Here is a 22,898-nt window from a genome sequence, read left to right on the forward strand (position 1 = left end):
AGTAAAAAATCCTGCAGGTCCACATCCCCTGTAAGTAAGGATAAGTGTTGTTTCACCTGTGTGAGTGTTGAGGTTTGTAGCCAATCGAGGCATAACTTCCCAACACTGTATGATGTCACTACCCCTGGGTGTTGTGTCTGTACATAGCATGGATCTGGCCTGTTGATACTAAATCCTTCAGTTTTACTCAAGAATCTTTCTTGATGGTTATTGGTGTCTGTGGGCCAAATCAACCATCCTTTCCAATCGGGGTCTGATCTATTGCTTTGCAAGATGTCATCTTTAGTAACCACTTTTTGTGATGTTGCATTCTCCTCAGTGTTTGATGGTTCTTGCACCCGAGGTGTATTTAAATCTTTATTCCTAGCTAACTCAAGACAAGTTGTTTGTTGTACTTTTCCACTTAAGAACATTATTTGATGAGGAATGAGAGTGCCTCTGTTCCCTGGACCTGCCAGTCTCTAGTACCCTAGACTGATTTTAAGTCTATTGTGTCTTTCCATAGGTCATACCCTTATTCTTGCAACTGGGCAATAAAGGAAGCAGAATAGATCTGTTTGGTGTTTGTCAACATATTTTTCTGTGCTGGTGTAGGTGCAACCTTATAATAATATGAGGCTGGGTCTGACGTGTTAAACCCTGAAAAATACCAAACTTTTTGTACAAATGTTTTTGAACTGCTTCTCGGCGGTGTTCGGCAATGTTCCCATTGGTGATATGTGAAAACCTTCCTAGGGTTAGCTAATTTATGCCGAAAAAAATGACCATAATGTTGATAGCAATACATTTTCTCAAAGTCTGATGTGTCTTCTAACATTTCATTATTAGAAAAAGCATCAGATTTCTCTAAATCAGACAACATATTAGTTACAGTTTCATAGTCCCAATCATCGGAAAGTTTTAAAAGTTCAGTCTGGTCAAATATATCGAAATCAACCTTGCCCCATACTATACCACCAGGTACAGGAACTGCTGTAATGTTCACTGTTGGCAGGCCTCTTCTTTCACGATGTGATGATAGGTGCTGTTTCAAGATCATATTCATTTTTCGTGTTGCAGAGCTTTCTCGAAGATAAGTTCTATTAATAAGCATACTAAAAACAATTACTAAGCCTATCCAGAAAAGAAAGAAAAGTTTCATGTAGATACCTAGAGTTTTTTTGGGGTGGCGTTGTTTTGGTTTCGCTTGGATCTAATGAGAAGTTGTCAAAGTCAATGAAATAGCCAGATGCAGTTCGATCAATTTTCGGTAGTACCCCCATTTTCGTGGAAACTGTAGCTTGCTCCAGTTGGGGCATGTTGACGTAGATATCCATGTTTGGTCGAATTGAAATTTGTCCTTAAGCTGAGTTATCATGTTGAACTTCAGGGTCAAGAGAAATGAGTTCCATTGCGTTGCTGCTTAGTCCTTCATTCCATGTAGGTGACCCTTCAAAAGTGATGAGTCTGTTTAAACTTCTTGTATAGTTGTGAGAGGAGGGTGTCTGTTACTTCGGAGTCCACGTGGCCTACTACTCAGTATCGGACACATAGTCTGGTTTGATTAGGTCCATTGAGACAAATATTTTGTCATTTTTACTGGCAAGAGGTGGCAGAAGTACTGTTCTTGTTCCTTCAACTGCCAGAACAGGTACAGGCTTTCTGTATGATGGCCCAGATTCTTTTTTGTCTGCTATTTTCTCTCTGACTAGATCCCTAACTTTAGGGATCCAGACAGGTCTTGCAGTGACACGTTTGCTTCCCCAGTGGCGTTCTTCTTTATATTGACATTACTCGGTCCTGGTTTCATTCAGCTCCAGTAAAACAGCCGAACGTTTATGGATGTCACAAGGTTTTTTATCCGCCACTGGTCCTTCACAATCAAGAATAGGTACCCGCATTCTCATCCCAAATAGAATCTCATAAGGAGTGACCCCCCCTAGAGAGCTTCTTGGCTGATTATTTAGCGCTCTTTGGACTCCATACAGATGTTTTACCAAAATGCCACCAAGCCTAATAATCTAGCTGTTAAATATCGCTTTAAGTCCCGGTTTTTCCTCTCTACAACCGAATTTCCCTCGGGCTGGTACGGAGAGGAGTACCGCAATGATACCCACACTTCCCATAGCTTCCTTGTAAACCCAAGAGCTAAACACGAGGCCACGGTCATAATGAAGTGTGCCTATTGCATATGTCCCTATAAAGACTCGCAAATCTTTTATAACAGTTTGAGCGTTAGCTGATCGCTGTGGCCACACCCTTAGGAACCTAGAGCAGGAATCCACTGCAACCATGATATACTTGTTCTCCCCATCAGATTTTAAGGGGCCGCACTGGTCCAAATAAACACACACAAGTGGTTTGTCTGATATTAGTAATGTTGTTGCTCTGGACGTGTTACTATGGAACCTTTCATCTGCTGACAGATGTCGCATTTCAAGACGTAGTCTTTAGTCTGCCTTCTTAGTCCTGGCCACCAGTAGTGTTGTTTCAATAAAGAAACCGTAGCAGGAACTCCTGCATGTGCAGAGCCTATACCTTTGTGTGCTGCTAGAATTAATCCTAACCTTTGTTCCATATTTGGTATTACTCTATTCCCCACTCCAGGAATCTGAGCAAATGGAACATTGTTTGCATCAAACTTGTAGGAGTACTTGAGTCGAAACTTTTTCGGTACCACTGAGTTATTGCGTGTGGCAATAATCACAACCATTATTTCACCGTCTATTCTCGTTTTTGAACGAGTGATTGCAGCTACGGAAGCCGTGTGTACAGCCCCCTTTGCGGCTTCGCCAGCCAATGAGTTTTCTTCAACGTGGATGCCATTACGTTGATGACTCAGTGTGTGTATCACGTGAGCCCTTGGTAGTTCATTTTTCAACTCCACTACCTCTTCCCATAGAATTTTGTGCTTAATTGTGCCAGCTTTTGCATCTTTAAACCCATTCTGTCCTCAGTAGATATTAATTGTTTGACTGTACACAGTAAAAAGACTCACACACGATTAGTGTGGGGAATTCTCGATCCGTATTTACCAGTTCCAGTATTAGTGCTTTTAGTTATGCCAGCTGCGCTGTACAGTCGCCAAGAGACTGTGTTTTTGTGTAATTTACCATCCTGTATCCTGTATCCGTCCTTTAACGATTTCACACGCGGCACTGAATTGCTCTTTACTCCCTAGGCCGGTTGCGCAGAACCATCAGTGTAAATATTGTATTCAATACAATCTAGAGGCATTATTTCATTCGGTAGAGGATATTCTTGTTCGTACTCCAGAAATGCTTGTGTTTTTAAATGTGGGTCGTGCCTGTATTCTACATCTGTTGCAGTGAGAGAATTGGCCCATTGTATCCATCCTGGATGTAAGGCTTTAGCATTGGGACTGCTTGCCTTTGTTGCAGCCTCTAAGGCTGGAACCGAGGTCACAACTATTATACGTTTTCACTGAGCCAGGGCTCTTTCTCGGACTACAGCAGTCTGTACTGCTGTTAGAATTTTTTCTGTAGAAGTGAAACGCATCTCAGCATTTGTGTACAAGTGAGATTTATATGCTATTGGTACTGTTTCACCTTCATTATATGTTAGATAGGTGTATCCTGATTGACCCGCAACTATTCAGATCACCAGGTTGTGTACATTTACGCGTGTCTATAAGTGTTTTGAAACTATCATGTCAGCTTATTAGGAACTAAGTGTATCTGTGTGTTCCTGTGTCCAGTTTCTAACTGAAAAGTCAGGTTTCATTAAATTGCAGAAAGGTTTTACTAATGATTTCAGGGGTTAGAGCAGCGCACAAAAAGTTAGCGTCCAGACTTTTTCCTCCACTCGCAAGTTCATATCCTAGAAAAAGGACGTTAAGGTAGGCTATTTTCGATTTTTTAAAGTTTAATTTGTAACCCTCCGAGGCGAATCCCAAAATTATGGTATTTACTCTGTTCAAGTGTTCCTCCAGGTCATCGTCCGTAAGATAAATATCATCCACATAGGACAATGCCTCTTCATCCAGATTTTTAGGTAACTCATTTACTCTAGTTGAAAACAACCCCGGGCTGTTCTTATACCCCTGGGGAGCTGGCAGAATTGCAGCTGGGACCCTAGCACTGAGAATGCTGTCAAGTATCTGCTCTCAAGCGCTATATTTCGGCAAAAGAATCCATATGCGATATCTATTGTTGTTTTGTATTTTTTCCGCACAATGTTATTCATCATTGCGACACTGTGTGCAATTTGAACTGCAAACGTCTTGGTGTAAGTATTTAAATGCCTGTAATCTAAAACTAAATTATATGAATTGTCTGGTTTTGATACTGGAAACAAAGGGTTATTCATTTGAGAGGTGCATGTTTCAATCACCCCCTGACATTCATGTTGATCTAAAATCTCCCTGACCTGTTTTTTAGCTTCTTGCTTTATAGGGTACGGCCTTTGTGCAGTTGGATTGTTTTTTAGTGGAATAATTTGGTGGGTTGAGTCCTCATCCCATCCAACATGATTTTTGTATAATGCTGGAGCCTGGGCTACTGCCCACTCCCGCTCATATGTATTTTTTAATTTTTTTGGAACGTTGTCGGAAAATGCTGGTAAATTTATCATTTCTCCCCTAGGGCAATCCATGACGAATGCTGGTGGCCAGTCTTGTTCAGCTAACAAAATGTCATAGCCAAACGTCAGGTTCTCCCTAAAGAGACCTCTAACTGTACTACATTTGTCCCCCTCCATATGGAGTGTTATTTCATACAATTTATGTGGGACACTTACCCTAGTATCAGGTGTTTCCACCGTGATATAATCATTCAAGTCCGCTGTCACCAGAAATTCCATCAGGTTCTGGTGAGCTATTGTTACTTCTGCCGCACTGTCTAGCATCGTCAGAGGCTATTCCCAGTTCAGTAGTTGAGTCCTCAGAATTATGGGCTTGTCTGATCTTTAGACCTGCAACCTTCTTCTTTTTGAACTGTGGCTTTGGTTTGGCTTTATCTTCTTTTTTGGAAGTATATTCTTGAGCATGCTGCTTGTCTCTGGACTTTGTACTATCTTCTTGTCTTTCTGACCGATCTTCCCTTTCAGAGTTTTTCGATGAACCCTGAAAGGAACGGGAGGAACGTGCATCAGTAATCCTGATACCTGTCAGGTTTCCTAATGTTACCCCTATTCCTAAGGATATATATACCTACTTTCGGAGGGTTCCTGTAGAGGAGAAATACCTCTGGATGGAGATCTTTTTTCTTTACCATTTTGTTTTTTGTTATTTTCCCTCTTCTTTTTAGAAGGAGTTGGTGTCTGCTTGATAGTCTCCTTCTCGGAGCTCCCCACAAGTTGTGGTTTTAATGCTTTTCCACCCAAACTGTCCCTGCCTAATTCTGCATTTGCAGTTTCAATTATTTTGGGTAGTTCCTCCTCCTGTTGGTTATAAAGGACTGAACTCCCTTAGGCGTTGGCGGATGGCCACTGATGCTGCTTCCCCTTTAATATTTGCCAGTATTATCGCTGATACCTGGGCATAGTTACCTAGTAACTTCATCCCTAAGTTTGCACGCTCTGCTCCGTACTTATTTTGTATTTGTCTTCATTTGTCTGGTACTTCTGCTAATGACGGGATACCATCAGTTCTGGTATATAGGACAGCGAGAACTGTACCCCACAAGGTACAGTCCTCTAGTTGTTATGTGATCCCCATGGGCAAGCAGATTGTTAGCATTCTGTGTTTTTCATATGGGCTAGTATTCAGGAATACTACTTCTAGCTGTATTATTTTCTGAGCTATCCAGAATGGCCTTAATTCACGTTTTGTGGGCATTTATCCATTACTGCGTGTAATGTTTGTGGTGTAATTTTAGTACTTGTATTTCGAACTTGAGCTGTATTTGTTGTTACCATTGCTGGCAGGACTGTTAATGTTCTCATGACGTATGTTAATGTTAATGTTAATGTTAATGTTAATGTTACTGATTTGGTAAAGCGCAACAGCTGCCTCAGCAAAGAGGCGTCCCGGCGCTGCTAGACCAGAGGATCACAAACTCAAGGACAGTCAGGTAAGTAAAGGGGGCCTATGGCAGTGAGAACAGGATGGTCTTAATGGCTTTCCGGAAGGCTAGTAGGTTCTCAATGCCACGGATGTGGACCGGCAGAGTGTTCCATAGTTTGGCCGCTAGAAGCTGAAAAGACCAACCGCCCATCCGAACGAGTTTGGTACGTGGGACCTCCACCAGATATTGCCCGGAGGAACGCAGGTTCCGGGATGGCCTGTACCAAGACAACAATGGGCGTAGTAGAACCGGACTCCCGGATTTAAGGATTTTAAACGCCATGACAAGGGCTTTAAATTTAATCCGTGACGCAATCGGGAGCCAGTGTAGTCTTCCAATCGTTGCTCTAGCGGAGCATCTGTGGGGGAGCCCAACCAAAGATCTTGCTGCCAGATTCTGAACTCGTTGAAGTCGCAAGATCTCGGCTTTGTTCGCCCCTAGGAGCAGCACACTGGCATAATCCAGGCGCGAGAGGATCGTGGCCTGAACTATGAGCTGGCGAACTGTTGGGTCAAAGTACTTCAGGATAGGTTTAAGGCCCCTTAGCAGGCCCACACAAGTAGCTGCCACTCTCTTTGTGTGGGACAGAAAGTTGAGCGAGGCATCCATCCATACTCCCAAATTCTTCACTAGGGGTTTGGGCGTTGGTATAGTACCCAGCGATGCAGGCCACCAGTGTTCATTCCAGAGGGAAGTATTTTTTCCTACCAGTAAAACCTCTGTTTTACTGGCATTGAGTTGCAGACAGTTCTCAGACATCCACTGGGCTACTACTGCCATGCCCTCTCTAAACCTCGTGGCAGACACCGATGGCCCTTCAGCTAAAGTAATGACCAGCTGTGTATCATCCGCATATGATACCAGCTCCAAGTCCCACTCTTTTGCCACAACAGCCAGGGGTTGCACATATATGTTAAATAGAGATGGACTGAGTGCTGAACCTTGCGGGACTCCCTGGCCGATAGAGTGAGACTGAGAAATATATGGTGGTGCCGAAACCCGGAAAGATCTCTCCTCAAGGAAGGATCGAAACCACTGTAAGGCAGCTCCCATGATCCCTACCCCTTCCAATCGATGCAGAAGGATCTCATGGGAAACCGTATCAAAGGCAGCGCTGAGATCTAACAGAATCAGCGCTGCACTTTGACCGGCATTGAGGTCAAAGGCATTGTGTCATGTTTCTGTAAAGTTTTATTCATTCTTTGTGAAATGTGAGTAAGTCTGGTCCTGGCATAGTTTCCATGTCAGGATGTGGTGTATAAGTTGCCAATATTGGCCATGTCGTTCCTTCTCTTCCGAGCGGACCGAGTCTTACTCTTCTTCTTGTATGGGGTAGTGCGCCTTTAAACCAGTATAAGTGTTCCTGGTACTTAAGCGGAACCTCAATGTCTTCAAACTGACAATATTCGGCTGGTGCATCACTTTCTGTGTAGGAGTGAAATGGTTTCGTTCTTGCATTTGCTACTGGGAATGTAACCCATGAATAAAATACCTCTTGTCTGGATGATTTGTATGCCTCGATCACGAAAGCTATTATGCCACCCCTAACTGTTGAACATGCGCAAGCAATTTCAGGGTGACTGTATGTCTAACATTTGCTGCAATCTATATTGCGTCTGCATCCTCCTCGTCTTCTGAGAGGTCCAGTGCTTGATCTAATGGATTTATGTCCGTGTTAGTCATTGTGTTTTCAGAACACCAAATAACCTTTCAAGAAAACTAAGATAAGGTTTTTGCACAATTTTAGGAATGTTTCTGTTTCTACCTTGATAAACTATCTGCCAATAAATAGGATGTTTGCCTACTCAGCTGTTGCGGATTTTAGCCTACCCACTTCAGACGTCTCTGGTGTTTTGTGAATAGGGATTTCTGACCAATAGCAGTACTTAACTACTCAGATTCTACTGTTAAATAAGTACCCAACCAACGTTGGTGGCCCCATGTCGTGTAGTTCCTATAGAGAATATACAGGATCTGCGTGTTTAAGCAACATACACTGAAGGATTGGTGTCAGTGGAACTCATGATCACCCCCAACGGGTACTTTAGCCTTTCTATATCAGCTAGCTCACAGTGCCACTATAATCTCCTCTTACTAAGGACAGAATAGTTTCTGGCAACCTCAGTACATGACAACCCTGATCCCTCAGTACTGTGGAAACAATGTACTCCATTTCGCTCAGTCACTCATGCTTACTTAGTTTCTCTCAGAGAGACACACCAAATAAAACAAACTGGACGTTTTCAATATTCATTTATCGAACAGTTGTTATTCTGGTGTAGAATTGGTGTGCTGCAACAACCGTTAGACAGTATAGGATATAAATGATTACCAGTACTATGAAAGTAAAAGGATGGTGTAGTTCTAGTATCTTACTAAAATCATGAATACATTCAAGTATATAAAACACATAATAAAAGGTGCGTATTCCTAAGATGCCTCCCTATCTAGATGTACCTAAGTGTACCTAGCATGGTTGTAGGTATTAAGCCAAGAATTCCTCTAGGATCTAGTCAACCCCATTTCCTTGAGGGAGACTGTGGGACCCCATCCTGGTCTCGAGTTGGATACCCCGCGAGGAATGTTAGACCACTGCGAACTGGAATGTCTTGTCTGCATGCGGGAACCTCATTGTCTCTGGTCAGTGTGTCGGCCAGGAAGTCTCGATCTCCTCTAGCTATCTTAGCAACACATGTTGTATATATACCCATGAGTCTTCCCAGGGGTCCTACCTTGCTGTGTTACTGTGTCCGCCTAAGGATGACGTTGGGAATGAAATTTGTACAAAGATTTTATACAGGAGATGGTAGTCCTGCTGTTCTTCAAAGTATCCTCATGCATAATGTTTGAGATTTCGAACTAGGAAAAACCTGCGTTCTGAATGCAGTGTAATATCTAGGCAAAAGGTCAGTCCCTGTAAACCTTGACAAGTGTAATGTAGGGAGAGAATATAGGTGAAGGGTAATGAGTTTACAGAGGCCTATATTATAGTACCTATATGGAATATAACACTTCATCTGGCCTATGCCTTGAGTGAGTCCTGACGCTCCTTATGTTGCCCAACCAGTCTTGGACCCTTGGAAGTGGTGCTATAGGTGCTTCTTCAGCCAAAACCTAAAACTTTAAACATTTTCCACCAATCATTTTCCTGAGAGCTTACAGAAGACCAGGACCTAACTGCTCGCTGATCCGCCTGAGAAGCAGTCTGACTTTGCAGTAGCCCCCTCTATGCTCTTCTCTGCAGCAGCAAATCCTGTTCAGCTGGTCCTCTCGGAAAAGGTATTCCGCCTTATGGAGCCCTCATAGGCAACAGCCTCCAGCTTCACCAGCCTGGAGATTTTCGACTTCCAAAAAGGGTACAAAGTCTGGACATAGAAATCTTCACTGCGACTATGTCCAGTGGCTCCTTGACCACAATGCCTCCTCCTTAGACACTGCCGGCTCCCTTACCTCGCTGAAGTTTGCCTTCTCAGGAAATTATCTTCAGGCCAGTTGACCTTGTGTATCCGTACTGGGCTCCATCACGTCTGGCCATAACTTTTGACTGCCCCAGTCTCGGGCAACTAGATGCCCAAGGTTGGCGATTTGATCTTATAGGCTCTATTTTCCACTCAAAATATTTGAAATTCATAACTCTGGTTCTACTGATTACATTTGTACATGTAATTTTCATTTATTACATTTGGCACATTTTCTGTAAATTGGTGTGAGGCTTTTTACAGTATTACTGTTGATGTGCTTCATATACACTTTACATGGTGCCTCTAAGTTAAGATTTATTGTTTTAGTTCCAAGCTACCAGAGGCTTAGCACAGGTTCATTTAGTGACTTTTATAGTTCACCTTGGCAAGGATTGTGGTTCTTGCTTAAGTTGGGTTTTCACCTCCCTCAGTCAATAACCCAATTTCTTACAGCTTGTTTCATGGATTGTGTTCTTTTTGGACCAGTAGGGACGGGCAAAGAGCTACCCTCATAGGGATGAAAGGCTACTGCCTTTGCCAGTAGTTAAATGGGATAAGCGCAGTGGTGGCAGCATACTGTTTAGTAATCAGTACAAGTGAGAATCTCCTTTTTACCTGTGTCACTGGAGTGAGGCCTACGGGCTCATTCATTTAAAGTTCTTCTGCAGTGTGCTTAACTCACCCGTGTTCTACATCAGTTTGGTGTGTAGGGCTGCACAGTGTGTGAGTGGAATATATTTGCTGGGTGTATGTTGGCCTGTGAGTGGTACAATACAGGAATAATACAGTGCTGTGCAATCCCTGTATCTCATGTGCACGTGCTGGGTGTATGTATGCCTGTAAACGGTACAATACATGAAAAACTCATGGGTTCTATTTTGGGAGACCTCGGGCTGACTGGAGGATCAGGAGGAGAGGTGGTAGAAAAAAATGTGTATTGCTGCATTCCTGTAAGCTGGGTGAGATACACTTATGGAAGGAGAGCCAGGCTCTTCAGTACACTTCAAAGGGAGCTCTTTGATTAAGAAAGAGGTCACTTGGAAGGGAACTGGCTCATCTCAGTAAGGAGATGGGGATGATGACAGAAACTGAAGATTTATTGAAGTAAGCTTTCTATTGTATCCGACTGTATGTTTATCTATAGGTCTTCTCACGTTTTCCCAGGAGAAGAGCTAGGCACCTGCTTGTTTGCTACTAACTTGAGTTTCTGTTGAACCGCGTATTCCATTCTCTGTTTGCTGCATTATAGGAAACCTATAAAAGAGCACCAAAATGCAAGTGAGTTTTGCATTGTATGTTCCAACAGCTCAGATGACGAAGCCCTGGTCTGTTGAGATTGCGAATGTGATTTAGAATATTTTTTATATTTGCTCTACATTTGCATATGTACTAAAAATCACAGGGTTTCTTCAAGTGCTTTATTTTTTATCTGTCACAGTGATCCTGTATTAATGTGTAAAAAAGTCAAATATAATTTCATTAGTTGCCCGCTCTTCATTCTGATGTCATTATTCAGTTTTTACAATGATGTTAATGGAATGAGTATTGGATTAATTGTCCACTAACATTTTCACCCTGGGAATGTATAGAAAAGATCCCAGATGGAAAACAATTGTTACAGGTAAGCAACTTTTTCTAAGACAAGGACATCACTTAAGAGCGGGGTCTGGACACTAGTTGTTTTGTTTGTTTTGTTTTCAGTTTGGAGGTAATTTCTTTACTTTTGTTTCCTACCTTTTGTAATCCAGATGCAGTTCCAAGCCGAGATTCTTTCTGGAGGCTGATCACACTACCAAAGATAATGTTTATGTGCCTTATTATAACCTCAATGAGCTCATGCCTGGGCTTTCTGGATCCCACTATGTCACTTTTTGTCACAGAAAAGGTAAGCCACAACCTGCCTGCAACCCTATTTGCCCTTGTGCCTTCTGTACTCGGGAAACCATTTTGCTCTTTCAGGGGCTCCTATGCCAGCCTAGTCATGTAGTGCCAAGCCTCCTAGAATTTACAAGAACGATGGCTATATACTTTAGCTCCCTACCTTCTGAGCGCCGAGGAGGGTAACCGATCAACAGCAAGTAGGTCTTACAGTATATCTGCTTCATGACTTTTAAGATTCTAAGATGATTTGGAATTGATTAGCGTTACCCTGTTTTGCCTTTTTTTTTGGAAGGTTACTCCTTTCTATTCCTATAGTACAGTTACATTGTACTCAAATTTACAATGCAAGAACACACTGAGTGAGTCGGTTGAGAAAATCTATTGCCTAGCAGCTCCTTCTCACCACCTCTGCGGTTGTCTTGTTTCTGCATCTAAGAGGGACAGATTTTTATAAAGGTTGTACATGTGGTTGCTGCCTGTTTTGGCTCGTTAATGTGCAATTTACCCCTCAGCAGAAGGAGCTGCCCAATCTGGTTATCACTGAGGTTTGGGTGGTAGCCAAAGGTGTGCAGTGTGGTCCTAGATACAGGGATGAACTGCCATATTAATCTCTGCAGATTGTGAGATTGCATCATGTACCTAGCTTTGCATCTAAAGATGCAACTGATCGTTTCAAAATTACTTTTGAGGGAAAGGCTAATATCTTTTACTTGTTTTGCTCTTCACGACTCTCAAGATGACGTATGCAGAACTTGCATCTTCTTACACCATAACAAGCAGAATACCCTGGTTGTCTTCACGTCACTCTCGTCACTTTTGAGATCTCTCGAACTCTCCTTAACCACAAATTTCAAGGACAGCCACACAAAGCACAGTAACTAATGGGTACTCAGTCACACTTTATGATTACAATATTCAGAATATCGTCACTGCAATGGGATTGTCTGTTCTCAAGGATGACACCTTTCCACCCAAACATTGATTATGTCTTCAACATCCTGGTTCTCTCCAGAGGCCCTATTATAAAGGGTTGAGCTGCCTTGATAAAAATGGAGATTGAGTTGCCACTGTTGTCATATCGCTTTCTTGACATCTGCTCACTTTAAGTTTCCTTGTTTTAAAATCAACTGCAATGAAACCTCCCATGTTCAACAGGGTAATAACTGGCATAATTCAATGTATATCTTATGTGAACTTCCAAACTAATCTGTGGGTCTTGCCAGTGCGTGTTTGGCTGTCTCTGCATTGTGGCTCACCGATGGGGTTTGGGTTTTTAGGACCCTCTACCTTACCCGTTTTAGCTACTGTGTGCCTGGGTCTACCTGAGTCCTGACATGTGTCTTGGTCATTGTTCTTCACAGAAGACAGTGTACATTGAGTGGGAACCCATATTCATCTGGTCTGGCTAGGTGTTCGCGACTAGGTTGTCGAGTTCCTGGTGTTCTGATTAGGATCTGTGAAAATCTCTAATTGTGGAGCCCTGTTGACTGAGTACTATGAAATGTCTGTAAGGATTTGTATTGAGGTCTGTAGCCCATAGAAAGTGTTGCCTTGCAATAGGTGGTTACTGTCCTTTTGTCCCTATTGACCATGTTCCTGTGTCCCTGGGCTCAATGCTGCATGTTCCCTGTGCCCTCATTCTATGACGTACGGTGGAAGCCGTTCCTGGGAGACTTGCAGCTATTTGGCGATTTCCATTCAAATGCCGGCCTTGCATCACCCAACAGGCACATTAACAACATTCCAAAGTACCATGAGAATATCAGAAAAGCTGTGGCTCAGGGCTCCTTGTAGCTTTAAGCAGGATCAAGAATCATGTCTGGGAGTGAGTGCCCCCAGTCTTCTGTACAAACACAAAATATGCTTTAACCCATAATGTTGACCAATTATTTGTATTTATACATTGCCATTAATGTGCTGAATGCAATACCTGCAAAATTTGAGCTGGTGCCATGTCAGAGCCACTTTCATGCAAAGATGACTTTTAAAGCTTGGTTCCCAGTGAAATATACTGACCTTTATTCATTTCTCCATGTTTCTTTTATCTGTCAGTCAGTAAAATGTTTTATTTTGAGAACATAAAACAAGTTTGCACTTTTCATAAAAATACGACAGATGTTTAATTTTAAGCTAAGCAGACTCAATTATCTGACTCAGCCACCGACAGATAAAAAAGTCCTAGGCGGTGCAGGGCATGGCATAATCAACCTAGCAGTATGTTGAAGATATGCAATTGATAAAACATATGCGTTATTATTATCTTGTCTTATCTTTTACAATTCCAACCATACAAACGGTTATAGTAGCTGAAGTACAAAAACAATTTGTAAACTTCGATTGGCTGGTGCCATCCAACTTATTCAAATACTAGGCTTTAAGACTGTACTTACACTAATCTTTCCTAATAAATTTACACATAGTAATAAGCTTAATAAGTGTTTCCTACGCCCAATTGTAATTGTGTTAATATTTCATTAGTATAAGCAGTGGAAGCAAAACAAAGTCAGTGTTTCGTTGCTTTTTACTGCCTGCCATTTCCAGCTACTTCTGGGGCTTCTTCCCTTGGCTCACTGACTTTTTCTCTTAGCTACGGTGCCACTACTGACAGTGCTGTAAAAAACATAAGACAATATAGGGCGAAACAAATAATGCCAAGAAGGAATTAGAAGAGGAACGGGAAGAGAAGGGGCGAGAGACAAGAGTGTAGAGAGTTAAAGGGAGCGTGTAAGCGGGAAGTGCAGAGAGAAAACAAAAGAGGAAAGAATAGGAGCCAAGGATGGCAAAGGTAAAAGAGGGAAAAAAAGAGAATGTGATTGGGAGCAGAGAGATAGAAAGGGAGGGCGGGGCCATGGAAGTAAGGGGGAGAGAGTGGAGATAAGAACAAGCCAAAGGGTTAAAAGACAGCAAGAGGACATATATTACGCTTTTGGAGAGAATGGTAAGAAGGAGGTAAATGAGAGATATGAGCAAAGACAAAATATAGTGTGAAAAGGAGGGAGGGCATATAGGGCAGGAGATAAAATGGATGGAGTGAGAGGAGAGAATGAAGGAGAAGTGAGGATGCTGGTAATAGGGAAAAAGATTGGGTAAAAGGGAGCAAGAACAGAAGACAAGGTGGGGTACACATATAGACGTTAAAGGATTTGGATTGGAATATGTAGTAAAGAACCAACCACATTTATTAAAAGATGATATCTGAGCAGGCAGTAGATACAAATAGGTCATGTTGTTAAATAAGTAATAGATTTATACCAAATGAAAGGCTCTATTTTTTCCAGCCGAACGCCCCCTAGGAGCACCCCCCATGCTCACCCCATTCTCTCTCCCAACCTAGCCTCATAGTGACCCATTGTGTAGCATAGGCAGGTCTGAGCAGGACCCGGATCTACAGATATATGATTATGACCCTCTTGGACTTTTTTTTTTGAATTTGCAGGACACGATTCACTGCCACACACTACACCTTACACATGAGTTGGTTCACAGAATAAAAAAAAAATACTATAGTAGAACGAAAATGTGAATTGCAGGACATGAAGAACAACGAGAAACAGCAGAATGACATGATGCAGAAGACGTGGCCGGCCGTTAGGTGGCAGCTTAATGAACCCCTTAAACTTTTACAGGAACGAGACAGCGACACTACAGTCAACTAACTCGTTAATAAGTAGACCCCAATAACAAAAAATTGTCCGATTGACGAATAATCTGTGCTTGTATGTTTGCTACCTCCATATGGGGAATGAGGCTCATCTTACAGTTCCCCATTTTGGAGTTTTGTAAGCCAGTCTGCGAATACAGAGCACATCTATTTGGCTGGTCAGAATACATACAGCAGGTGATGGGAGGAATGCTTGCCAAAAAGTCTAACCACTGGCAATTACTCGGAGCAGCATTCCAACCCTTTGATTTTCATTCATTGTGTCGCTCTAGACAGAGGCACGCCTTAAGCAAATGTTTTTCACCCATTGTGCTGTTCTAGACAAAGGCACGCCATGTGCAAATAAGTACACCTGTGCTCCTCATCGGAAAACTCATGCCGAACTCCCAGACTAGGTCCCATCCATAAGGTACCATATGCAACCCCAGACTGGTACAGCTTGAAACCTATGGCACAGTGAGCAAGGGCCCCCCTTCATTTCCTTGGCCATATAGAGCATTACATAATACACACAAATGTTGATGGGAGGAAGGCTTGCAAAAAGTATAACCACTGACAATCCTTCCGGGGAACATTCCAACCCATTGTTTTTCACCCACTGTGCCACTCTTAGACAAAGGCTCGCCTTAAGCAGATCAGTACGGACCCTGCTCCTCATGGGAACAGTCCATCCCAGTGTGTAAAATAATGATGGACCGGAATGCTGCCTGAGTAATTACCAAGAACTTTTCTAGCACATGCATCTTTCAGTTGTCCTGAAAAAAACAACGTATTGTACAGGGGAGGTGGAGCTCGTGACAGACTTTCCCTGCATAATCTAAGTGTTCACTGAGTCTGTCTCGTTCCTGCCTGTGTGAAAGCTCCTCCCTAGCATCTTCATTTTCTCTTCAACAGCAGCATCACATTGAGGAAAACAGCCATTGTTTTGTCTAGCCTGTCCACCTTTTAGTCTTACTTAGGAAACTGCTCTCTTGGAATTTATATGACCTCTGAACCTCCAAAAGTACATTAGGTTTTAATTTGGGTAGGTCAGGAAGATATTCTGATCTCTCTCTAGTTCTGCTTGACACTTGTCTTCCCAGCTCTATCCCATCTTGCCTAACACTTGTTGACTGTAAAGACTCGGGCTCAGATTCTGATCCTGTACTAAAGTCTGGTCTGATTAAAGATTTGCAACTGAACAAAATTTCCTGAACCTGTCCTCTTTAGCATGTAAACCCGATATTTCATCCGCTAATGATTGAAATTGATTGTTTAAAGGGACATCTACAAAAGTCCACTGTGCTCTGGTGATTTGACTGCTTGCTTGAACTACTGCTTCGGTCCTTTTTTCACTTCTGCGACAATCATGCTTAGATTTACTCCTTTCAGGATTCCAAGCTCTTTCTTCTTAAGAAATGGGAAAAATGTAGAAGCAGGAGTTGCAGTACACCTCTCACTCTAGGATGAGGCATGTAGCTACTTCATGGGCTTAGATGTGTCCCACCAGCGTTCATTCATTGGAGAAGCAGCTGCTGGGAGCCACCACTAGTTGATGAGGTATAAAATTAAATGCTATAGGTTCCTGTGTCCTAGTGGCAATTGTTAATTACACATGTCTCGCTCCCTGTTGCAGCACTGCCATCCTAAAAATATGGCCCCAGGTGTTGATTTGCCGTGCTCTACAAATCCGAGTATTTATTTATTACTTCTTGTTCTTTAGTAGGACTATGGTGAGTTTAGATCTCCTCCTGAGGTATCTATCATGTATGATTTTGACTTCATGATGTCATCCAGTGATCACAGCGTGTACCCAAAGCCTGTGGTTGCTCTGGAAAAGGAGCTGGTCATATCCTAGTTCCTTCAGCACCCAGAATATTTAGGTTAACAGGGACATGAACTGCCCTGGATCCTGCAATGTTGCTGTTGTCTGATGGTTTCTCCCCTTCAGTCTCCCCCTCTCCTCCCCTTTCATGCACCTGCGTCTGTTTGGGAGGATCCTCACTCTTCGGTTTCAGGATTGGCACTTCTGATCTCTGCCATTGACTACTTACGAGTCGCAAACCGTGACAATGGTGTACCCATCAATAATGTAGCTGATTCGGGGGCACCGGGCCCCAGGTTTTTGAGGGGCTCACTGCACCCCAATTATAGCTGCTTTTTCAGTTCCAAGCCAGGAATTGAGGGGCCAGGTTTGTTGTTTACATGAGGGCCAATCTCACCCTCACTGTGCCACCACCCCATGACACCAAACCCCCATTAAGTCAGCAAAAGATCATGCAGCCCTTAGAGATTTTCACTTGTGTCAGAGACAATTGTAGTAAAGGGATGGGGGACACAGTTAGTTTGCTAAATCAGAGGCTCATTTCTGGGGATCATCCTTCAGAAAAGAGCAACGTTGCCAAATGTGAAGGGGCCCAGGAGAGCAACCAAAATGTAATTCAGTAAAGTGTTAACCATTCATTCCATTTGATCTGACTCTGAGTCCTTCTGTCCTGCTCTATTAAAGCCCAATTGTAAGTCAGGTGTCTTTTGGTGTCCCAATCTTCATGCACCCGGATGACCTGGTTTTGTGAACACCAGGCCCTATCAGATTTTACTGGCCAGAAAAATCAAGTTGTTAAAATCACAGAAGCATCGGAAATGGGTTGAAAGCATACGTGTAGCCTGGTCCCATACTACGGCATGGGAGAGCATGCATGGCTCCCCTCTGCCTGGCTCCATCACTACTCACCACTGACATTCTACCCTCTCGTTGCCTCACCGCCTGCCCTCCAACCCCATTCACCACCTGCTCACAGCCTGTGGGAACTGTGAACATTAATCTGTATGGAGTAGGAAATTATTTGCAAACTAGAACTGAAAATCCCAAGTCCCTATGGTTATTTCAAATTCTGTGAGGATGAACTCTTAATTGCACTGCTGTGGCAAGTGTTACGGCACGTATTTGCACATTCAGAGTTTGGACCGCACCAATTCCATTCAGCTCGTTTCTGGGCCTCCCCAGAGTGCTGCTTTCAATGGAGCTCTAAAGCCGCTGTTTCAGATTCCTTTAATTTAGATTGCAGTGTTTTTTCGGTCGAACCTGGGCAGCTCATGTGCTGTTCTGCGACGCATGCTGTATTCAAGTTTGGAGTTGAAGCTCAGCCCACCCTCCACCCATATTTTTCATTGGCTTGTGTCATTTCCCTTTGTACATGCTGCTGGCTTCTGATTCGTTAATAGGCCTGTTAGTCCATCTTAGTACCGCCTTGTCTTAATTTGTGACCGCCCATGGGGACTGGCCCTTTTACGTCTGTTGTTACATGGTCTGTCTTATTTAGTCTGTAGCACTATTTTCTTTAATGAGATTCTCCTACTGCAGACACAACATGCTTTCCTGCAACATTCAGCGCACCATGTGCGCTTTCAGTTTCCAAGCAGCCCGGGACAATGGCAGCTGCTTCTTTGAAATGAAATAGGTCTTGCATTTACAAGAGTTTCAGCTATTGGCATTGTAAATGTCAATGCCTTTTATTCATGTGTTAATTATCAAAACAGATAAATAAAAAGTATTGACACTTACAATGCCAATAGCTTAAACTCTCGCAAATGCGAGACCTATTGCACTGCAAATGCTTGTTCCTTGATGTAGCTTTCATGCAGGGCTTTAGCATGACATGTCTGCTTTAAATGTTGCTTAGGTCTGTGTATTTTTATTACATTAAAACGTGGCAACCATTATTTCATTTTTGTCTAAAATGTGAACAGTGGGTATGTTAAAATCCTTGTAATAATTAAACTAAATCGCATATGCAATACGACAATATTAGTCAGGCAACTTTAACAGTGACTCTACATTGAATGCAAGTCCCATCTCCTAATAAGTCAAGATACATTTGTTTGCGGGGTAATTTGATATTTACTTTACAAATGTGTTACTTTTAATTACTCATGGCATTAAAAATACGTAATTAGCTGGCAACTTTCAGGCATATTTTCCATAGTTCTATGCCAGTCACTCATAGAAAACCAAATAACACAGGGCCATATGTAGGTAATCTCTATTTACCTATTCTTAAATACCGAATTTTACCAATTCGGTATTTAAGAATAGGTAAATAGTATATAGGTAATTATTCAGTAACTTTTACCGAATCGTTACGATTCGGTATTTACCGAATCGGTATTTACCAAATAGGTATTTACCGATTCGGTCATTCCCATTCATTCCTATGGGCGTGGAGGCCCCTAGGCTGAATGGGAAGCCATTCACTCTTACGAATCGGTACTAGGGGGGCACATATTCAAGGGTGGCAGGGTGTCACATTGACACCCTGTTGCATCCCTGAATCGTGCATGTGTGCACATGTGGCACACATACCTGCCCTAAGGGCATGTATGTCTGCCACATGGCACTTTTGGAAAAGCACAAATTTGCTTTTTCAAAGGTTTTCGATATTTACCACCAAATTGTAGTTGGTGGTAAATAACGAATCCTCAACTCAGAAATGCACTCACTTGAGTGCTCCCTACATTACGGATTCAGTAATTTACCGATTCGGTATGTTAAGGATTCGGTAATTTACTGATTCCTTAAACTACCGATTTGGTAAATTACCGAATCTTTCAATTTGGCCTCCTAGATCTAAAAAGCCTAATACCGGAGGGTAACGGCCGAAATTCGGTAATTTCGGCCATTACCGACCGGTATTAGGCTACCTACATCTGGCCCTAAATGTATTGTTTTTATAACTGGAAAATTGGAATGCGTGTAGTTTTGACAAATGCATTAATTTTGTATCCACAGTTCCATTTACCAGTTGGCAAAGTGGGGTTGGTATTCCTTGGTCTTGCAGTGTCCTATGCACTTTCATCACCACTGCTAGGCTTAATAAGCGATAAAAAGCCAGTAAGTATGATATATTACTATTCTGTATGCAAAAACGGTACGAATATTATTGTGTAATATGTTAGATTGAATAACACATTGGTTTTTGGATATCATTCATAGGTCACTAGGGATCGCCATTGCAACCTTTATGTTTTCCCTTTTAATGTTACTGAAATGTTCACCTTTCAGACAAGCTCACTTTTGGGGGCGTGGTTCCCAACAAATCGGGGCGACAAGAACTTATGTCCACCATAGGCGTGGGCGGAAAATCCGTTCCGCTCGCGGATTTTGCGGATTTTCGGGAAATCCGCAATCCGCGAGATTTGCGAATTTCCCGCAAAATCCGCAAATCCGCGAGCTGCGGATTTTGCTCGCACTGCTCGCACTGTTCGCGTGAGTTCGCGCCCCGCGAATAAGTGCAAAATTGCAGAAATACGATCTTAGCAAAACTGAAAGTAACTACTTACCAGGTTCAAAAGTTCAGGCTCATCATTAGTAGCCATTTCCTGGAGTGCTTCCTGAGGGGCCCCTCCAGAGTTCAGTTGCCAGTTGAAACTATTATGTGACCCTGCTCTGAATCTCAGAATAGTTACACATATGCCACAAAGGTCCTGAATTACAGCTAAGGGAGACAAGCAGGAGCCAGGCTGGAAGTTAAAATCCATTAATCAGCCCCTAATTCATTATTGTCAGTTGGGGCAGGGCAGGTGTTGTAACTAATTTTGCAACAATGAAAGCACTTAGCAAGTGCAAAAGATCACTAATCAGGGCGCACTAAGGAAGCAGGTGCCAGCTAAAAAAATATTCTGTGACACATGAATCAGCCCCAAATTAATTCAGGTCACTTGAGGCAGGGAAGGTGTGCTTTGCTTTGCCGAAAATAATGTACACTGGACAACCAGAGGGTGTGGTGATGAAACAGAGGGTGGCATGGGTGGGCCAGAGGGTGGCATGAGTAGTCAGAGAGTGGCAGTGGTGACAGAGAGTGGCAGTGATGAAGAAGAGTGTCCCAAACAGGCTGGACACGTAGAAACAACAAGTTCGCGAAACTTGCGACCCGACAGGTAAGTTCGCAATTTGCGAAAGTGTACAAAACCCTCGCGAACTGGCAGAAACACGGGCGAACACAAAAAAAAAAAAAATCCGCAAATTCGCGGGAATTCGCGGATTTTGCGGATTGCGAATCCGCAAATCCTCAAAATTCGCGAACGCGAGATCCGCAAAATTCGCTCATGCTTAGTCCACCATACACTGCGCCCTACATGCTGCGGACACTGCTGCTACATTAGGCATGCATGGCTCCATATCTCCAGTTTGAAACCAAAGGTCCAGCAAAATGTATTTTACCTGATCTTCGATGGTCAATATCTCTTTGGACTGCAGGTTGATCAGTTATTAGAGAAAATGTAGAAGGGCGCTTAGACAGCTAAGGAAATGGGCACCTTTCAAACCCCTACCTTTTGCTGCGCAGCCTATTGTGGAGGTTGAAAGACCAACTCCCCAGAACCCTCCATCTCATACCATCGTCCACACGCACAACACACTACACCCAGAGACTATTTTCGAGGCTCCTACAGAGGTAACAACTCCAAAGGAAGAGGTAAAGGTGTCTCTCCCAAAGGAGCTGCCACCAGCGCTAAGCCCTAACTTACCTCTCCTTCCCCATGACCATATAACACCAGTCAGTGTCGACTTCAGGGGTTCTTTCCTGCTTGGTGGCACGTCACCTCTGACCAGTGGGTATTGGATATTTTCCAACATGGTTATTATCTGTAGCTCACTTCTACACCTCCCACTAGTCCACCTCCCAAACACAAACTCTCCCCACAACATCAACAGCTTCACATGAAGAGGTACACACGCTCCTTTAAAAAGGAGCTACAGAGTCCATCCCTCACCATTAACAGGGTACAGGAGTTTTCTGAACCCCCAAAAGGCTGGGTTACTCAGACCAGTTTTGGGCCTCAGGCCCTTAAACAAATACTTGCTCACAGAGCACTTTCACATGGTCACTCTTCAGGATGTCATCCTGCTACTAAAACATAGTGACTTTATGGCCGCACTCGACACCAAGTACGCCTATTTCCACTTTCCAATCTATCTGGCACATCGCCGATACCTCATATGTGTAGTCAGCAGAAAGCATTGTCAGTTCAAAGTGCTCCCTTTCGGAGTCACTACCAGACTCAGGGTTTTTACCAAGTGCCTCGCGGTGATGGCCGCTCACCTATGCAGTCAAGGCATCCACGCCTTCACCTATCTGGACGATCAACTCATCAAATGTGCCACTCATCAGTAATGCCTTGAACACACTCTGGTCGCCCTCAATCTACTACACAAACTAGGCTTCACCTCAAAATCATACCTCCAGCTCCTCCAGATTCAACCTTATCTGGGGGGCAATCTTCAACTCGGAGATGGGCATGGCCTACCAAAATACCACCAGGATACAGTCTTTTGGACACTCATCCCTCTGTTCCAACCAGGCAAACAAGTCACCATTAGGAAAGTCATGCGTTTTCTCTCCATGATGGCCTCCTCTATCGCCATAGTGTGGTAAATAAAGATTTACCGTATACTGAATTTCTATGCGGTATAAGTTCAATAAAATAGCTCAATCAAAAGGAGAGGCAGAGTCCGTGGAGTCTGAGTTTATAAGGGTTTTATTCCATGTAATGGAATGGTTCGAACCATGGTATCATGTTCCATCACCACGAAGGTTCAGGAAGGGATAGACAATGCTTTATTAACAGTGTACAATATATATAGTCAATGCATACAATGGTGATGGATACAGAAGGCGTAACAGCTGAAAGAAAACGAGATAAGAACACATGTGCGTAACAGAAGGCGTGCACGGAGGCGTACACGGAGGTGTGTGCTAGAAACGTCACATGAAAGTGTCACAAGTGGGTGGATTCATAGAGGAATCCTGCAGTGTCAGCAGAAGTATATGGCTGGATGCGTGCGCAGGCAACATGACGTGTGATTGACGTGGAGCTGGAGGGTGAAGGGGACTTGACATTTAGCTCCAAACG

General features: G+C 43.1%; 1 protein-coding gene across 3 annotated transcripts in view; it reads left to right on the forward strand.

The window, feature by feature from the left end:
* Positions 1-22,898, forward strand: part of LOC147708847 (MFS-type transporter SLC18B1-like) — a 721,944-nt gene that overhangs the window by 260,832 nt on the left and 438,214 nt on the right. For all 3 annotated transcript variants that reach the window (XM_086927467.1, XM_086927468.1, XM_086927469.1), the window contains exons 7-8: positions 11,215-11,351; positions 19,777-19,878. In XM_086927467.1, the coding sequence (XP_086783593.1) occupies positions 11,215-11,351; positions 19,777-19,878 (239 nt within the window). The remainder of the gene's footprint in view (positions 1-11,214; positions 11,352-19,776; positions 19,879-22,898) is intronic.

The sequence above is a fragment of the Lissotriton vulgaris genome, chromosome 6 (assembly GCF_964263255.1).
Source record: "Lissotriton vulgaris chromosome 6, aLisVul1.2, whole genome shotgun sequence".
NCBI lineage: Eukaryota > Metazoa > Chordata > Amphibia > Caudata > Salamandridae > Lissotriton > Lissotriton vulgaris.